This window comes from Planococcus citri, chromosome 4, assembly GCF_950023065.1.
Source record: "Planococcus citri chromosome 4, ihPlaCitr1.1, whole genome shotgun sequence".
In the NCBI taxonomy this organism is placed as follows: domain Eukaryota; kingdom Metazoa; phylum Arthropoda; class Insecta; order Hemiptera; family Pseudococcidae; genus Planococcus; species Planococcus citri.
In genome coordinates, this window is record NC_088680.1 from 60,103,375 (window position 1) to 60,122,566 (window position 19,192).

Below are 19,192 nucleotides of genomic sequence, written 5' to 3' on the forward strand. Positions count from 1 at the left end.
AGCAATGCAAATTATGGTACAATCCAATCAGTACTTTAAGTCATTACCCCCTCTTACATTGGCGCCCTTCCGAGTGTCCAAAGAGCACAGATTCGTTGAAATCTGAGCTTGGAGGAAGTAAATTATGACGAGTACAAAGTTCAGATCGCGACCGAACTTTGGAAAATCATACATGGAGTATGATTATAATTGTGCCATAATTCACTTCGGGAATATTATCGGATCAACGTGTCCGAGAATAGGAACGAAAAGAATACTTGTGAATTTTTCAACGTAAATGATCACGAAAGTATTAAGTTGATTATATCTTACACACACACACCAAGTCAAATTACTTGGAATTTGACGAAAACGAACACGTTTTCACTTATGTAAACGTGGTGGTAGATGATGAAATCCACCGATGGATAAAAAATCCGTTGGAAATTTCTCAGAACTCAATCCGTTCGTTGAAACGTGAAAAACGAGTTCCAGCTTGTCCGCCACATCATTGCGTGACCCCTACCACCACCCAAGGACAGACACACACACGCCGCACGAGCCGCCATCTTTTGATGTTGCCGCAGCAGCTGCGTAGCCACCAGAGTTGGCGCGATTCGAATCGCGCGAAAGAATCGAGAAAGAATCCGATTCTCACGATTCGAATCGGATTCGAATCGCGGTTCTTCAAGTCGAAAGAATCGGAAAACGCAGGAATCCGATTCCCTTTTATAGAGAATCGCACCTTCTCGATTCCCTGCGATTCCTTGCAGGTATTATTCACGTGTTGAAACAGTAAAATGCACTGTTTTTAATGGCTTTTAGTGATGCATTTGCATTTTGTAGTTTGAGACTGGTGACATTTTTTTAAAGATTGGCTGTTGTGTGATAATATTGCAAATCAGTGATTCTATGCAGTGAAAGAATCGCGCAATGCAAGAATCGGATTCTCTTTAATGGAGAATCGCGCCCTCGCGATTCTCTGCAATTCCCTACTCACAGCCACAAACGAAAGAATAGAACATGAAAAATGATCATATACCTAGTTGGGGAAATTACTGATTTCATTTAAAATTCATTTGTCAAGTCCTGAAGTTGAAAAAAATTAGTATTTGGGAATCGGAATCGGAGGGAATCGAGAACCGCTAAAGAATCGGATTCAGAACCGGATTCACTCTGTGAAAGAATCGAGAGTGGAGAATCCCGATTCTCTCAGGTATGGGAATCGTAATTCAGGAATCCGATTCTGACGAACCGAGGAATCGCGCCAACTCTGGTAGCCACCAACCGCTGAGTTGATAGCTACCGCGGCTCTCATTCCAAGTTTTTCTTTCAAAGTGCGACAACGGTAATAGCAACGCTCCTCCGTGTAGTAGCTCTCAGCTTTATCGTGTTCAATTTTGCGCGCGTTTTTATTGTGTGTCCAGTCAATAAATTGTTGTTCACATTTAAATTTTTAAAGTGAACTAACTGTTTACTGACGTAAAATTTTTCAATAGCGTTTTAGGTGATTTCTAACACCTCGGTTTTTCACACCTCACGTGTGAAATCGCTACCACGTTTTTTCGTTATAAAATTATATTTTGAAGCAGCATCTGGTAAGTAATATAGTTAAAAATTACTATTTACGATCGCGAGTGTGGTCTTAACTACAACCACCGAAACGCAAGTATCTTTTTATATAAAATTTTCAAACCAAAAAACTCAGCTTAATATTAATTCAGTGCTCTTGTATTTTTAGCATCTGAATCCGTCAACAGCGTCACTCTTTGCGATATATCAAGACACCTTGGAAGCTCATTTTAATTGAAATTCAATACCTTTTATCTTGTCAGAGTCACCCGCTGAGGTAACTTGGTACTTGAAACTCATCTTAGTTGAATTTCAGTGCTTTTATCTTGTCAGAGTTACCCGCTGAGGTAACTTGCACCTGAAACTCACTAAGTAAAACCTTCCGAGCACGTGTGTCTTCAGTTGAAACACACTCATCGCTTTTTATCTTGTCAGGATTACTCGCTGAAGTAATCTAGCGATTTGCATAACTCAACTAATCACACGTAGCATCAACGAATCGCGAATATTACGCGACGAAGAGATTTCTTGCAGAAATAACTCGTGAATCAAAACCAGCATTGCACTACAAATTTGTGACTAGATGTTTAGAATAAATATCGTCACAAATCGGACAGTATTCGTTGAAATACCATCCAAAAAAGCTGAGATTCAAGCCAAACATCATGGCAACTTCAGGACCAGCAGCGAGCACCAGAAGTAAGACTGGAGCTCTACTGCAACACCAAATCCACTGCATGTGCACTGGTGAAAATCATGAAGAGTCCTGCAAAACGTGGAAAAAACCGAACAGTAAACCTAGAAGGAAGAATCGTAAGAATTCTCCTGAAGAAGGTCCTGAATTAGAACAACGTGATCTACAAACGAGTCCGCAAAACTTGGCAGAATCGTTATTCAGTAGTCATCCATCGCCGGTATTCTCGACTGAAGAATTCAGCGATGAAGATGACGAAGATGAAGAAGATGACGATTACGTACCTCAAAATCCAAACCACATGGTTCATGGCTCAGATCTTCCGGATCCACCTCCAGTAAGAGTACGTCATCTAAAGCAATATAGAGACGAAACCGTGGAACAAGGTAAATCCAAAATCGAAGTCAAGCGACCTGAAATTTCCACTGACGTTCAAATTGACAATCCGTTGAGATCGTTATTTGAACAAACGTGGGAATACACTGAAGGTGCCATTGAGAACCTACAGATACGTCAAGTCGCTCAAGAACACAGCCTAATCCATATGGAAGATTGCTTAATCAATCTCGTTGATCATGCAGGCAGCACGACCCGCAACATCAACAAAGTTGACAACGATATTAAAGGGGTACGTGAAAGTTGTGACAAATGGGCAACCGATATAAAAGGTTACGTAGCTCAGACGACTGATGCAGCTCTCCAAAGAGCTGACAGCGTGATGCAAAAGGCAACGCAAGCTGATACTAAGGTCGATCAAGTTACTGATCAGTTTAAGGCCCAAATGAATAAACACGTCGAAAAATGCGGTAAACTTGCGAACGCAGTCGCAGATTTACAAGCAGCGGGTGGATGTCGATCCAATGGAGGTCATAATCCAACCCCAGCATTAAAAATAAATGCTGCCTCTATTAGGAGCGCTGGCATTTATTACGACGAATCGAAGCGTTATTTCCCGCACGAATTTGTACGTCAGTTCGAAGACTACGTTAGCAAAAGCAATGCCGCCGAAACACAAAAAATCTATGCATTTCAAGGAGTCATTGAAACGCAAGATGCAACCGAGTGGAAAGGCGACATGGCGGGAGTAACAAGCTACAAAAATCTAAAACAGAAATTCTTCCAACATTATTGGAACAATGAATGTCAGAATGATGCGTGGGAATACTTCCAGAAATACTTTTGCGAAACCACAACAGAGAAACGTCTGTTCTTGGATTTGAAAAGATGGGTATTATCCCTGATCAAACGCAAACATCCGAACATATCTAAAGTACTGGAAGTGGCAGCCGACAAAGCGCCCTACCCATACAATAATAAATTAGCAAAACAAATCACGTTAGAAGGTTTTATTAGAAAACTTGACGAATTTGCTAATCACGATTCTGACCCAAAGAATAATGTATGAATTGCAGTTCGCAACAGCACGATGATGCCCACCCAATGGCAACAAACTCCATCATTCGAATGGAATAGAATGCCTAACAACAGTTGGAACAATGGAAACGGTTTACCCCAGTCCACGTTTTGGATACTTACAGCAAATGGACAATGGGTACAGGTTCCCGGCAATCCGAATAACAATTGGAATTCGAATCAATGGGGTAATCAGACTCCAATGAATTCGAACCAAAACATGGGTCCAAAGATAAGTTGGAATCAAAACCCCAACTCTAATTGGAACATGGGCAGTAATCAAAACTTCCAGAATACCAATCCAAACGGAGGTTGGAATTCTCAGAAGAACGCGAAGAACACCAATTCTGATAGGAATAGGAATTCTACGCAAAGTCCTCATCCAATTGGAAATTGGACAAACCAGCCCATGATAACGAGTACACCTCATAACGCGCCGGAACCGCCGAAGAAATCGTATCCAGCGAACATAAATAAAAATGTTGGCGAAGGACAACTACAAATTGCTTACCAATTGCTACAGAAAGCTTTGGGTAACGATTTAAAAGATAATTCGAACATAAAATTCTTTCCCCACACAAATAGAAACAATGTTAGTAATGGTGTCAAACAGAATACCAATTCTAACAACAACGGCTCGAACAATTCTGGTGGCAATAATAACAATAACAACGTGAGACCCCAGAATAACAATGGTGAAAAACCGCAAGAAGCCAGAAAACCGAATACGTTCCGACCGAAAATATCTAGTCAAATACCGTTACCAGTACACTACTTCGTCATAAAAGATGACGGTACAGTGGAAGAAGGTGACCAGGACAACGCCGATTTCTTTGCAGAAATCGACAACCTCCAAGATCAAGACTCCGATGAGGGTCAAGATCAAGGAAATGATGATAATTCGGAAAACCAAAAGGACTAGACAATTCAGGGGCACGGTCTAGTAACATCAAAGTCCCAATAAATTCGATCTTTACGGAATTCATTTGGATTGGCGACGGATTGGTGCATTTCCTAAAAAGAGGAGACACACCATTACCGGTAGCGGTACCACCTTACTTACGAGACCAATTACCTATCGAGGAATTATACGAGCGAATAAAACAGGCGGAATTCCCAGATAAGAGGAAATTCATCTTATCAGCTCTACAGTTCGAATTGAACTACTCACCAAAACCTTATACACAAATAAAGAAGGAATTAGACAGAATTCTTGACTTATTAACAAAGGAAAAAGGTGCGGAATTGATTATTCTAATTTTTCCGCTAGTAAAACCTTGTGTTCCTGGAAAACCAAAGGAAATTGGCGTTAAATTAGCTAGATATATCGAATATCGCAAAATATTTCACGATCTGGCAGATGACCAAATAGTAATATTTTGGAAAGAACCGCCCATGTATTATCTACATACGCAAAAAATCATCACTGCATCTGGCATTGAAGTTGTCGGCGTTATGGCAGATAAGACAAAACGAGTAATTCCTTGCGAACGTAAATTCAAACTCGAAAAAGAAAGAAACAAGTTCTATCCTGCAATACCCACTTACCGAGTGATTTACGACTTGGTTTGTACAGGTATCTGCAGATTATTCGAAGAATGGAAACGGGTACGTTCAAGTAGGAACGCGCTCCTATCTCCATACGACGAAATGCAAAAAGTTCTCCAACGTCCGCAACCTCCGTACACATACATGGTTCCACCTAAACAGTATCCTACGTATGCGGAGGAAACGAAGGAAACCCAGGTCAATAAACCTAGAAAGAAAACCTTATTCGAGGATTTTCGGACCACGTGTAGCAATCCAAATTGCCAGCGAGATCCAACGTGCTGTATGATGCCGGAAGAGTATTATGAAACATGTACGGATAAGTACACTCATCCTTCCAAGCCAGTGGAGGTAGACGAGGACTGTACATCGCAGAGCAATCAAACTAGGCGATCTATCAGAGAAATGGACGTGAAATGCTTAATAATGGAAGACCCGGAGCTCGTGTTAGACGAGATCCCGGAACTTGACTATTCTCCAACACCGTTAGAAGTCCTGAACATTCACCATAGAGCGAAAGTTCGAGGACCAATAGGCGATTTTGGTGTCAAAAATGCTGTAATTAAGAAACCTCCCAAAGATAGATTACTTAGATTACTAACAAGGGACAGCATCAAAACGATCCCATGTAATAGTGACACTGTTACAACACGTCCGAAGTTCAGGAAAGGTCTACCTAGCGATAAAAAATGGAGACAGAACGCAATTCGAAAACGAATAATCAAAGAAGCAAAAGCACTCGATGCGATTGATAACGCACACCTTGATGAAACAAAGCTAAAAGAAAAAGCGAAACCACTGGTAGTTAACGAAGGCACAAGTGACCCGACTTGCGTCGTTCCTATCACAATAGGTGATAAGATCGTAGCTATTCAGTTGGATTCTGGGGCACTTCCCAATGTTATCTCAAGGAACGTGCTAAAACAACTGAAAGACAAAGCGCCACATGCAGTACGGGAGATCGCTATGAATCGAATTGTACAATTACGCATGGCGAATAATGCAATTGAAAGAGCGTCACAAATCTTGGCTGAGATAACGTTTTACTTTGGACCGAAAGAATTCGTCGTACCATTTTACATAATGGATTCCATTGGTAACACTTTCATTTTAGGAAGAGTAGCCATGGAACATTTGGACATGCACTTACATTTCCGTCAGAGATGCGTAAGTCATGAACCAGCGGATGACGACCATTTCACAATTGCATTCATAAACCCGGACGTCTATAAAGATGCGCTCTCTCTATTCAAGGTTGAGCAAATTCTCGAAGACACATACATTACCATCGATCTAATGGCCATGAGCATGTCCAAACGAGACAGGCACAGAGAGCCTGAAGAAGATAGGATTAAAGCAGTACGTATTATGCAGAAAAACCTCGTTGAAGATTTAGCTGAAATACGTGAGCTTGGTATTGCACCTCAACAGGAGGTCGACGATGCCATGCATAAGATCAATGCTTATCAAGACATTTTCAGTCTGAATCCGGGATGTTATAAAGGAGAAAAAGTACAATTAGCTAGAAAATTACTCATTCATCAACAAAAGATACCTAAATCTCGTATCTCTAGAAAGAATTTCGTTGAAAATTCAATCAATGAGGCGAAATAAATGTGGACATGTAATGTGTAAAATTAGTCATTTTATTTTGTAAACTCACAAATTGGAGATCTTGGAACGTGGTAAACAAACAACGACCAAAATCAACAAACATCAGAATTAGCTAAAATTCAGATCAAAATAAAATTTATTTCGACTCGTAAAATTTCTAATAGGAAAATACATACAACTCAAATAAATAACAAAAAATACGCAAACATGGACTGAGATACTCAAAATGATCAATTTCGAAAATAATCAAATTTTTAAAATTCATCTTCATCACATTAAGCGAACATACGTGACTAAGAATGAGTGATAGGTAACCATAAACAATACAGATACTTCGCTGAAAGTAACTGATTGTAAATCATATGCTCTATGCCTTCACAAATACTGCAATGACAGCATTTAACAATCACGTAAAAGTTCACCTCAGTTCACTCACCTTACTCAAATGTCACTCCAAATAAGGATATTATGTATCAGCAACTACATACACCGCATATGCCCTAACAGTTCGTCAAATTTGTCAAAAAGGACAATTTACGACGAGGGAATTGCAACGTTGCCAAACATAGTATTCAAAGTAAAATGCGAGACGAATTACGTTAAAATAACACTTAGTAATCAAACTAAGACTTATTTTAACATATGCCACAAAAGAGTCCAGATTAAATAGAATTTGGACTCAACACCAAATTCATAACAAACAAGCATTGAATTTTGAAAAATACATTCGAAATAATAAATTTTGAAATAAATTCAAAATTCAGTACGTAAAAATGCGACGCTGTAGTTAAACAGCAGTACATTTTTCACTAAATAACCTGAAAAGAGACAAATAATACTACAGGAGTAATGACATTTATTCTTCGAAAATTAAAACTGAAACGGAATAATTAGATTTCGACTCAGTCGACAAGTTTCAACACGTCGCTTAAACCAATCTATCGAATCCGATAAGAAAATTAGAATCGATGGAATAGGCTGACGCAATCGGTTGAAATTCAACAACGAAAACGTGCAGTTAGCAAAAGGCAGATGTTTTCTAGCCACCGAAAAAGACGACGTGACTAACAAAGATAAGAAAATGGCTGACAGGCGGTTAAAAAACGATTTAAATTGCGAATATTGCGACGCAATATGGTCTAACAATGACTACCGCCAAAACTGCGCATTTAGGCGCACGTTGGAGAACCTGTTCCAGGAAAATCAGCGCCGACTGATATTTCTGCTTAGAACATTCTAGAAGGTTATAGTCAAAACCTGCCGTTCGAACACTTCACCACCAACATAACGTCGAGTTCGGCCAATCACGTTCGCCGCCGCCGAGCAGCGTAGTGGGGGAAGAATTCGACAGTTGGAGTGAACAACGAACCTGAACCTTCAGCCTCAGTTATTATTTCGTTTACCATGCTACCTAGTACATGTGTTTTCTTAACGTTCTTTGTATTGCGACGCGACTTTGCTGTTTATACAACTCGTGTAATCTCGCTACTGCTACGTATTGCTAGAAATAATTGTTAAATTATTTCGCACCTTTTTTTTTTTTTTTTTTTTATTGTTTTCGTTTAAATAATTTCGTCATTTACTCCTGTGGTAAGTAAACATCGTTGAATTATGCTTTAAAACATAGGATTGTGTTAACGTAAAAGACAAAAGGCCTACCAAGCTGACTTGTTTTCTTAAACAACATTGTCACGTGATTATTTTTTGCATTCTCGGTAATCTTTTCTGGAAATTTCTGGGCTAATGACAAACGTGTTTGTTTACAGAAAATGACAGAAATTACGGTAATTGCATGCGACCTATGCAAAAAACCTATTGCGACCTCGGGGGAGCATGTTCATGAAGAAATAAGCAAGCCCGAATCGATCTACATAACAGAATGCCAGCATCTATACCATAAGAGCTGCATTCTCCGAAATATCACAGGATCGAGACATCGAAACCCGGCCAACGAGCTGGAGATTCAATGTTCACATGTCGGATGCGATCGAAAGATCACCGAGCAACTTTGCTATAAAGCTGACGTAATTCGTACGACGATACCATCACCGAAAGCTATGCCAGCTACACCCAACGAGATGTATGAGTTACGCACCGAAATTGCTAGACTTCGCACGTCAACTCTGGTCCAACAAGACTATGCTGAAGATTTGTTCAAACAATCTCAAGCATTCGAGGCACAATTAACCGAAGCGAACAATACTATCGCTGACTTACAAGCGCAGCTAGCGACGGCTAATGCGAAATATGATGCGTTACGAAAATCGAGGATGTCATCGATGTTCCCTCGATCATCACCGATCGCCGCTCAAACGAAGCAGCAATCGACGACAAATTCGACGCCTACAAACATCACACAAGCCTTTTTTCCGCAACCAACTTTACCAGCTCCTGCAACAAACTCGAGTGTAGCCGCGAACGCCGCAACGACCGAATCCTGCCAGGGATTCATGCCGTCGCCATTCAATCTGCCGCCACCTCCAGCTAATAACGATACACCGCAGAGCGTAACGTTAGCAGGCAAGCCGTCAAAAAACGCGGAAAGAGGTATCCCCGCGCTCGCGACTCCAGCGGGTACAGGGATACCTCAAATAGTGGCCGCCACCGCCAGCAGCCTTACGCACGTCCCACACCGGCCACCACCGGGTTTTCCACCCATGACCGACGCCGCGACCAATATGCCGAAGCCCGATTCTACGACGATTACGAGCATCGATATAACGAACGGTACTACGAAAGCTGCCCCTACGACAATCGCTCCCGCAGAGGACGCGGCCGCCGCGGCGGGCACTAATGCTAAAATACCGAAATCACCAAAGAGTACAGCGCTGACTGCACTTGATAAACCGTTCTCGGCGCTTTCGCCATATTGGGACAAGTATATGTCCGAAAAGACAATGAATTCTGGGGAACGATCAACTTCCCAACGAGGAAATGGGTCAAATCCCAATATACCCAATGTAGCGATCGTGCAGAATCCCGCCGCTAAGAGCGAGAATCTACACAACGCACAAGCGGCACCGAATGACGACACGCCAACAAACCAAAAGAAGAAAAAGCGTGCAAAACCCACCAAATGGGCCAACATCAAGGCAAACCGGGACACCTTCGATGAAAGATACCCCGAGACTAGCCACGAAGTACTAAAGCCGTTTTATCCGACAAACGCATATCCACACCACTTTGCAGTATGCGGCTTGAAGACCGCAGACCAAAAAACGGTGATGGCATTATTCGCGTACACATACTGGATTGTTGGCGATATCCATGCACATGGAATTATGAACGTCGTGACCGAAGAGAAACCATATCGCGAAATCATTGACTCACAAATGTACAAACGCGACATGACGATCGCATCACTCATTAATTTATTCGAGCAAATGGGTGAAACCCCGAAACATCTAATGATTTCCATCGGCACATACGACATATTCCTCCAAATGCCACATGACACTTTCGACTCACTCTTTCGTAAACTCGTCGAAGTTTTGAAGGAAAAGAAGGTCGAACGAGTCATCATTTTACCACCAGTGGCCAACAGACAGCTGGATCAACAAACATTCAGAGAAATCATATCCGTGTTCAACTACAATTGGGGTTCCGGATATTTTCAATATATGTTTGCTGCCCACTTCTTAACCGACTTGAACCTCGAGCTGGCGACTCAAGATCGTCTGGGCCCAAAATACTCGGATGAAGCATACTGTAAGGTGGCTAAATGCATCGCCAAAGCAATCATCCCAGAACCGGTAATCAAACCACGTAATTCGACCGCTGAGTCGAATGACGAAATGGGATCACCCCAGACTCCGCCAGCTTCGAAACCAAAACTTGACACAAACAAGCAACAAGCAGCAGCACGATCGATGCCGCAGCTCAGTTTGCCAACAAGCTCGCACCAACTGGAACAACCAATACTCGACGCGTCGTACGTAAATTTGCAAGCGCAACAGGCGACCGCAAATTACCTTGATAAAAAAATTGTTGGAACGTTACCGTACCCCAAAGAGGGCACAGCGACTCCGACCATACATCCGTTAGACCCGCGAGGTGCGAACTTAAAAACAACAACGTCGACGACGGTAGCAATATCGCCTCACAGCGGCCTACACCTTGCGAATGTAGGTTTCTCGGACAACGAGCAACAACCTCTCACCGAAAAGGTAGTACTCGAACGTGCCGGGGTCCTAAACCACATCCAAAATGATGTCAAAACCAGCAAGTTAAAAGGCCTAATAAAGACGGAAAAGACAAATGATGACAAACAACCCGCAGGTACTTCCTCAGTGAAGGAAAAACCAGCTCGTAGTTTCTTCGATAAATCAGAAAGTTCGTCCGATGATTCGAAGAAAAAATCGAAATCGAAAACTCGATCATCATCGTCAACATCCAAATCGTCGTCAACGAAAAACGACAAGCGTAAATCGGAAAATCGAAGGATCGTAAGGCAAAAACTGGAGAGACGTCAATCGAACGCCACCCCACTTCAAAGCCGAAACCGATTACCGATTACGACAAAAGCATCGGCCAAATGGTTAAAACACCGTCAGATAAACCCTCGTCTAAAATGAACAAGAGGTTACTGAAGATATTCGGGAACACCGATGATCTACCGGATAGCGTCGAATCAACATCCGCGTCCGAAAGCGACTCGAAATCACGCAAATCGCGCAGTTCGATGAAGGACAAACTGTCAGCACAGGCAGACGAGCTTCGTACGTTTACCCCGAGACAACATCGGGGAAAACAGAATCGTGTGAACGCGGCACTTAAGCAGCGACTATCGATCCAAACAGATATGCCTCCTGACCAAATTGCCGAGCAACCCTCGATTGAAGGGACCGCCAGCAATCAACCGACAGTATTAGTGCCTAAATACGATATAATGGCACCAATTCAACCAGACAAACCGCTAAGGACAATCGACTTAACGGCAGATTCTCCCGCTGGGGAGGAACTATCAGAGGAAACGTTACCAACCGAGCAACGCATCTTCACAACGGTCGATACGATGTTGCAAGACACAACGCTAACCCTGCATTCCACCGAAACAGACCAAATCATGGAAATCCGGCGGATCATCACAACCGAAGTCACGACACAAGTCATCGGGACCGCAGAGTCTCTTGATGAAAACTTTGTGCAACCACCAAAGCTGATGCGAATCACCGCAACATGTGACTTAACGGGAGAGAGTCCTCGCAACGACGAAGACACTCAACAACCTGTATCCCCATGTACCGAAGCGGTACTCCTCGATGAAGGAGCAACTCGATCGGACGAAACGGCGATTGAGCCAGACACCGTCGAAGAAAACGACGAAGAAGAAGACGAAGATCTTTAATTTTCAAACTGTACATAATTATCCTTAGAAAGTCTTCTTTGTAAATATGTTTTAATATATTTGATAATTCTTGCCTAAATGTGTCATGTTACCCTGTAACCTTGAATCAAAATATAAGATTTTGAATCATGTTTTACTCATTCATTTTACATCATTGCGAGTACGAAAAAATGACTATTTAAGAACATTAATGCGCTTACAATAAGATTTAAATACGGAATGCGCCTCGTAAACTTGTCAGTATACAGTGTTCGCAGAAACGCAGGTTACAACTAGACATTTACGATAAAATCATTTTCAAAACTCGACAAAGAATGAGCCATGGTACATGTCATCTGTACACATTTTGGCAATCTTATCAACTCGAAAACTCTAAATTGCTGAAATTTTCAGACATCCAAATTTTGAACTTCTCAGTTAGGAGTTGATCAAAATTCACTTGAACACTAATCACTAGAATGGGTGACATTTTTCTCAATAAATAGACTCGTTGAAGTCTGTCGAGTTTTTTTTCATACCAATTCTAAAAAAATTGATGTTTGTTCAACAGTATTGTAGAATGGTTTGTGTGTCGAAAATGCCTGTGCAACATTCGTTCCGGAAGCCGAAGTTGGATGAACTTCATGAACCGGTCCAACAAATCGAGATCCCCATCCGCCCATGGCCGATTATTCCACCATGGCATCCGGAGATCCTGATGTTACGTACACCGAATGGCGACGTTGCTGAGCGTCGACTTCGGTTCGAACCTGACACTCTCACTCGCCGACCACCAACTCCTCATCCTCGGGCAGACATCGTCACCATAATGCCAAACGGTGAAGAACGTCGGTATTATGAGATCACTCGTGATAGTAACGGTGAGCTCCAACGCCATCCAATCATGGGACCTCAGGAATCCACCAACGAGCGACAGATCGTCTGGGTACAGATTCATCGCACACCAACTCAACGTCCACTCACCCGTTACGATGCCATTGTTGAAAGTATCCTGTCGCGAAGCGAAACCGAACCACGGGGTAATCCATTCGAGATTCGCCTACAACGGATAACGCCGCCGCAGACATACGTCGACGATGTCATCATTCAACAGGAATGAGACCGTTCTTCAATATGTTACATTGTAAATAATTTTTTTTTTGTTTTGTTGTTTGTCAAATCCACCTGCGAGCGGATATGTCAAAGTTTTTTCCTATGCTTTGTAAATAGCTTGTTAAATTTAATTTTATTGTTCATTTTACGATGATTTCAATGTGTGATTTACGTATCACGGTGTTTTCATGTACTTTTTATTTTCATATTTTGTTTGTTTTTGTACTTAACCCAGTGATGTGTTTATCACTCTAATTTTGTTATTCTAGTGTTACTCTTTAGTATGTAGTTCCCACTGTTTGCCACTACCTCATTGAAGGTAGAAGCAACAGCGTTTTCGTAGTCTAATCATTTTGTATTTTTGAAGAGTTTTTTTTTTTTTATTTTCTCTTTTATTTTGTGCAAAACCGATATGCAATATCGCTGAATATTGCTATAGAGTACGTGATGATCACTCGTTGAAGTAATCACACGTGAACACTAAACAATTGAATTGGTATTCCATACCCGTACAACTCAAGGAATTGATTACCTAAAATCAATATCTACGCGATCCGATACATATTTTCCATCTCAGGATGAAGATGGCGCATGAACCAACAGTTAAGTTGGTACTGTAAGCCGCAAAGTCTCTTTGAATGGTCCAAGCAACACAATAGGTGTAGCTAGTTCGAAGAGCACTCTTTCTTGTCCTGGAAGACAAAATGCGTCGTTGAACGCAATTATTTATTAATTTATTGGACTGTAGCCCTCAACAAAGCAACAAAAGGTCATCTGCATGCGCATTATCCAACACCCAAGTTGGAAATGTAAGTCGCGAGCTCTCCAAGAACATTAACATAAAGGGTACTCTGCCCTGGCACGCCATCTGAAGTATCTCGGCGGTATCGGCCGATATTGCATCTTTAGCTGGTTGTGACCCAAAAAGAAGTATTATTAAAGGATCTTGGACGATGCTCCAATGGAACCTTTATGATACAAGTTTGAAAAGTAACACGCTGATGTTACAAATGTTCCGAGAGCCAAAAGACCTACCGCAATGGTATTCGAGACTACCGCGGAGTAGTTTCCGAAAATAATATAAAAATTCCTCTCAATGAACGATCAGTTGTAACGCGCAATACCTAACACTTAGGTTGGGGATGTAAGATGCAAGAATCCCAAAAAAAGAACATTCATTTACAGGGTACTCTGCCCTGATATTACTAAACACAGAGAAACGATGGATTCGCATTGTTTTCCTCGTGTTTGGTAATATCTAAGATGAAGACAGGTACTCTGCCTGAGTAGTCTCTGTATGGGTAACAGTCCATAACAGTGTTACTACCAAAAGTAGACAGTATCCCCACGAGGTGATACCATGTTCAGGGAGCACAATTACCGCGATGGTAATAAAGACTACCGCGGAGTAGTTTTATAACGCAAACTGATCAGTCTTTACGAGTCATAGGAAAGCGATCGTTGAATCGTATCCGAAAACTCTTTTCGGCCTTGTCACCATTGATGACCTTTTGATCAGTTGAAGTATGCGCAGTAATCGACAGCTAAGTCGAATTCTGTAAGTCGCTCGTAACCTCTTCATTCAGGAGCATATTAATATTTGGTTCTCTGCCATGTGTACGTCTGCCTCTTGAAGTGTCGGGTACTGACCATCTCCCCATCAAATCGCAGGATCTTGAGGGGAAGTGGTTTAGTCGCTCGATATGTTCATGTTGTGTAGAAGATATTACAAAAAATGAAAGCAACACAGCTAAGTGTTACATTAGTATGCTCGAAGAGCCTTGGTTCACCGTGTTGGCAAACCGCGACTACCGCTGAGTAGTTGCCAGGTATTATTCAACTGACTCATGAACGTCATCAATATCCAAATTGGTAAATGGTCAATCAGCAATCTCGGTTTATGAACCGATACAATCCCTACAAAAGGATATGCACTAAATAGGTACTCTGCCTTGGACGCAGACCAATTTCGCAGCTTGCGACATCTTCCCATGACGAGGAAGTATCATCGCAATCGTTGCAGAATTATGGTATCGCGATGTCTCGCCTATTGCCAATGGAAAATCGTCTGCTAGGCCGATTGTTGTGCCCATTGGTAATTGGGATGCGACCCAAAAATGATAGTTACGACTGAAGATACCAGTTTGATTGAGGACTGGAAAAATTCAGTACGTAACCACAGTAACATTGATAGATGTTAGAAATGTATATCCACGCAGGTAGATTGCTGATCAACCCCGAATAAGAACATGCACCATACCCGGTTCTCTGCCACGGTATCTCCCTCACTTGGGAGGCGAAGATTACCGAAAAAGAACAAAACACGTGACTATTCGTTGAACAATCGTTGAATTGTACTCGGCGAGCCACGTGATATGGAAGTAACACAGATAGGCGTTATAGCATGTCCAAACGGGAGTTGAAGACCTAGGGAGTTGAGAGGAACTTGGTAGCATGGTTTACGAACCATCAAGACCCGCATAAGAACATAGAATTTAAGGTACTCTGCCACGGTACGTACACCACAAATTCTTGATCTGGAACGTACCAGATACAAGGGTGATGACGTTACCGAAAAAGACGAGTCTTTTGCGAAATCCGGGACCTGACATGTCATCGGCTCGCTGATTTGGCGAAAATTTATAAGGCTTGCGATCTTATCTTATTTTCTTCCAAGTTTGTCCTGTCGATGTTTCATCGAAAGGCTCGGTTTTCGTAAAAGCGACAGGTACGCTGCCTCGTGACCCTAAGATTGCATGGAATGACGCTGATTCGACCGTTAAAACTAGCGATGACTATGTTTCTGAGTCGAAATACGTCATCTCTCCAATGCTTCTTGGATGGCACCAAAATGCTAATCGTAACACGTTCGGCGTTACATAACTATGTTCAGAGACGGGAAAGCTGCATATAAGGATATAATAACATACGGTTCCCACGCCGGACACATCCCAGGCGAATTGCGAGAATTTTATCATTGTGCATAGCAATAATCGCGGTCTGGCAGAATCGTGCAAAGATCGCATTATTTTTGGAATTTAGCAACTGGCGTTGGCCATGTCGCTGATCGCATAATGGTGGTTGCTTGCGATCGCAGCGGGATGATAATGTGGAAGTAACATAGAGAAATGTTATAAACGTATGTCCACAGCAGCAAAGCTACCAAGCAAAAATTTGAAAGAAGAATACCATACTTTGGCTATTAAGCGGTAAAACACATATATACAGTTGTTGCTGGGCCTTGATGGTCATTGATCAAGTATTCTTTTCATTCTTTTCTTTACCGTATGCCTCTGCCATTCTCATCGAAGAAACGCAGGGGGGCAGTGGGACAGCTCCGCTGTCACGTACAAGCATAGTATATCATATTTTGATCCGTGCTTTTCTCCGCTGGTTACGCCATTGAGCAAACCTCAGAGGGGCATATGTGATATACTACTATGCCGTACGTGGTATGTTTAGGGCACACCCACATGGTAACACTGCGTTGCACTAAGGCAACACTGCGTCGCGTTCTCGTCAGCTAGCCATACGAGCCAAGCAACGAGAGTAGCGATCGTCAGTAACGTATTCGAGTGCACGCGGGTATGTTATTCACAGTCAATCGGTTAATGCAGTCATTTAGTATATAAGTTTTATTCTCGAGTATTAAGTGTAGTGTTAATAATTTCATTTAGTTTTAATTAGGTTACTTATTCATTAAGGTCGATGCACTCACGATGTCGTCGGAGTGAGGCGAGAAGGATTGATGATCTACTCGCCGCCATCACGGTTAGATTACGTCGACGAACGTACCGGAATCTCCGTTGAGGGATACTGTAAGACCACCCCCTCGCCAATGTGCGAATGAAACCTCGCCAATGTGCGAAAGGTGCATTGAGTTGACACTTATTCTACATCGACGTATGTAAATGTAAGTAACCATTTATCATGTTAACCCCTTTCATGTACACCAACGTGTGTTAATTGAATAAGTCATGTAAAGTGTTGTTAATCTCATGCTCGTTATATATTTCTTTGTGTACAACTGTAGTTATTTATGGTGAGTGTGAACATCTTGTTAAGAGTGTAATGTCAACCTTTCCTACCTCACGCCCTAGCCGAGCATTTGAGGTATTCTGGTAAGTATTTCGTAGAAAGACTTTAAGGAATATTTCTGGGAAACAACACAACAGTATGATTGGGTGTGCCAGTAGCAATGCAAATTATGGTACGATCCAATCAGTACTTTAAGTCATTACCCCCTCTTACAATTGAACGAATAAACTTAGGTATCCGTTCATGAAAAGTACACATCTAGAAGAATCATAGGGTACTAACCAAAGCATCTCTCGTCCAGTCGCTCGATTGTTTTTCTCAATTCGGCTACAGTATCCTCAAGAAGTGAACATCGGGTTCGTAGTCTGCGAATTTCAGATCGAAAACATTTTGTTTGCTGTCGACTCTGCTTAACTTTGAGTTTTCTCTTCTGCGTCCATTTTTTTGCTTTAGAAGGAACGTCACCGATATAATTATTGGTTTTAGCTACGAATTCGGATTCTTCATTCAATGAACTGAGGTATTTGATAAATTCATATTGATAAAACATGATAACTTCGATAGAATTACACAACGAATCAGCAATTCTACTTTGTTTCAAATTAACGTCTTCCGAACAATCATTTATCACTACTGAATGAATCGCAGCGAATGCCCATGGTCTATTCACTCAACTTCTCGTTCGAAAAATTGCGCAAAGATGGTTTACATCTGTGTATCACATGCGGAGCTCTCATCGTTCTACAAATCTAGCTCTTTTTTCATAACATAACGTTTCATAAATTAACCCCCCTGTGATTTGACAGATGTACTTACGAATCGATTCCCACGTAGTTATAAGCGGATGGCATTACAAAAGTAGTAAAAGTACCAATGACGATGGGAAAATTACCAGAAATTGATAAAACATCCCAGAATTTAAACGAAATCTGATACTACATGATGAAAAACATTCACAATAAAATTGATCGAACGCTATCAAAGTGGAATAAAATGCATCAAAAATTGTCAGAAATTGGTGAAATTTTATTGTCAAACTCAGGTGAACTGGATAGCAATCGCTTACTACATCATTTAAAGTTGATAAAGTACCTATCTCAAAACTTGAATAGATTATTGTAAAAATAATAAGAAGGTAACACATAATTCAAAAATCTTAAAAATCAGGATCCGCTTTCAGGGGTTCAAACTTTTTCAAGAATGCTCAAGTTAATTTTCGTTGAAATATTACAGTTTCTCGAAAAATTTTAACCAATCAGGACAAGCCGTATAAGACACTTTTTTAGAAATCATGAAAATCATGATTTCATTTCAATCTCAAAATTTTTCAAAAAGCTCAAAAAAGTTTTATTGGAAATTTTTTATTTTTTTTTTCCAAAATTTGAACTCATTTTGATAAGTCTCATGAAACATTTTTCCAGAAAACCAGAAAATTATGCCTCAATTTGGGAGTCAAATTCTACAAAAATGCTCGAAATGCATTTTCATCGAAAAGATTTGCAAAATTCCAACACATTTTAATAGATTTCATGATAACTTTTTCAAAGAGACCAAAACTCGCTATGATCCAATGGTCAATTTTGTGATAAAAATTCTTCCAAAAATGCTCAAAGCAAGTTTTGTTGAAAATTTTTAATTTTCTGCCGAAATTCTAATCCATTGTGATGTGATAATCGAAATCTTTTTTGAAAACCTCTGAAAAATCATGACTGTGACTTACTTAAATTTGGGTTAAAAATCTTTCAATAGTACTTGAACACAGATCAATAAGTTATTTTCGAAACCTCATCGAGTTTTGATGGAAACTTAAAGTGATATCAAACTCATCAGATGCTTCAAGATTGGTCTAAAACAGGTGGTTTGTGAAATGTGTTACAGGGAGGGGATGAAATGAA

At 41.1% G+C, this 19,192-nt stretch overlaps 1 protein-coding gene across 1 annotated transcript; it reads left to right on the plus strand.

The window, feature by feature from the left end:
* Nucleotides 1–3,671: 3,671 nt before the first annotated feature.
* Nucleotides 3,672–4,580, plus strand: LOC135845216 (GATA zinc finger domain-containing protein 14-like). Its single transcript, XM_065363681.1, has one exon. The coding sequence runs from the start codon at nucleotides 3,672–3,674 to the stop codon at nucleotides 4,578–4,580; it is 909 nt and encodes a 302-aa protein (XP_065219753.1).
* The last annotated feature ends 14,612 nt before the right edge of the window (nucleotides 4,581–19,192 follow it).

Excerpts from the sequence above, each read along its gene's own strand:
- LOC135845216 (XM_065363681.1), top strand. The coding sequence starts at position 3,672 with ATGATGCCCACCCAATGGCAACAAACTCCATCATTCGAATGGAATAGA.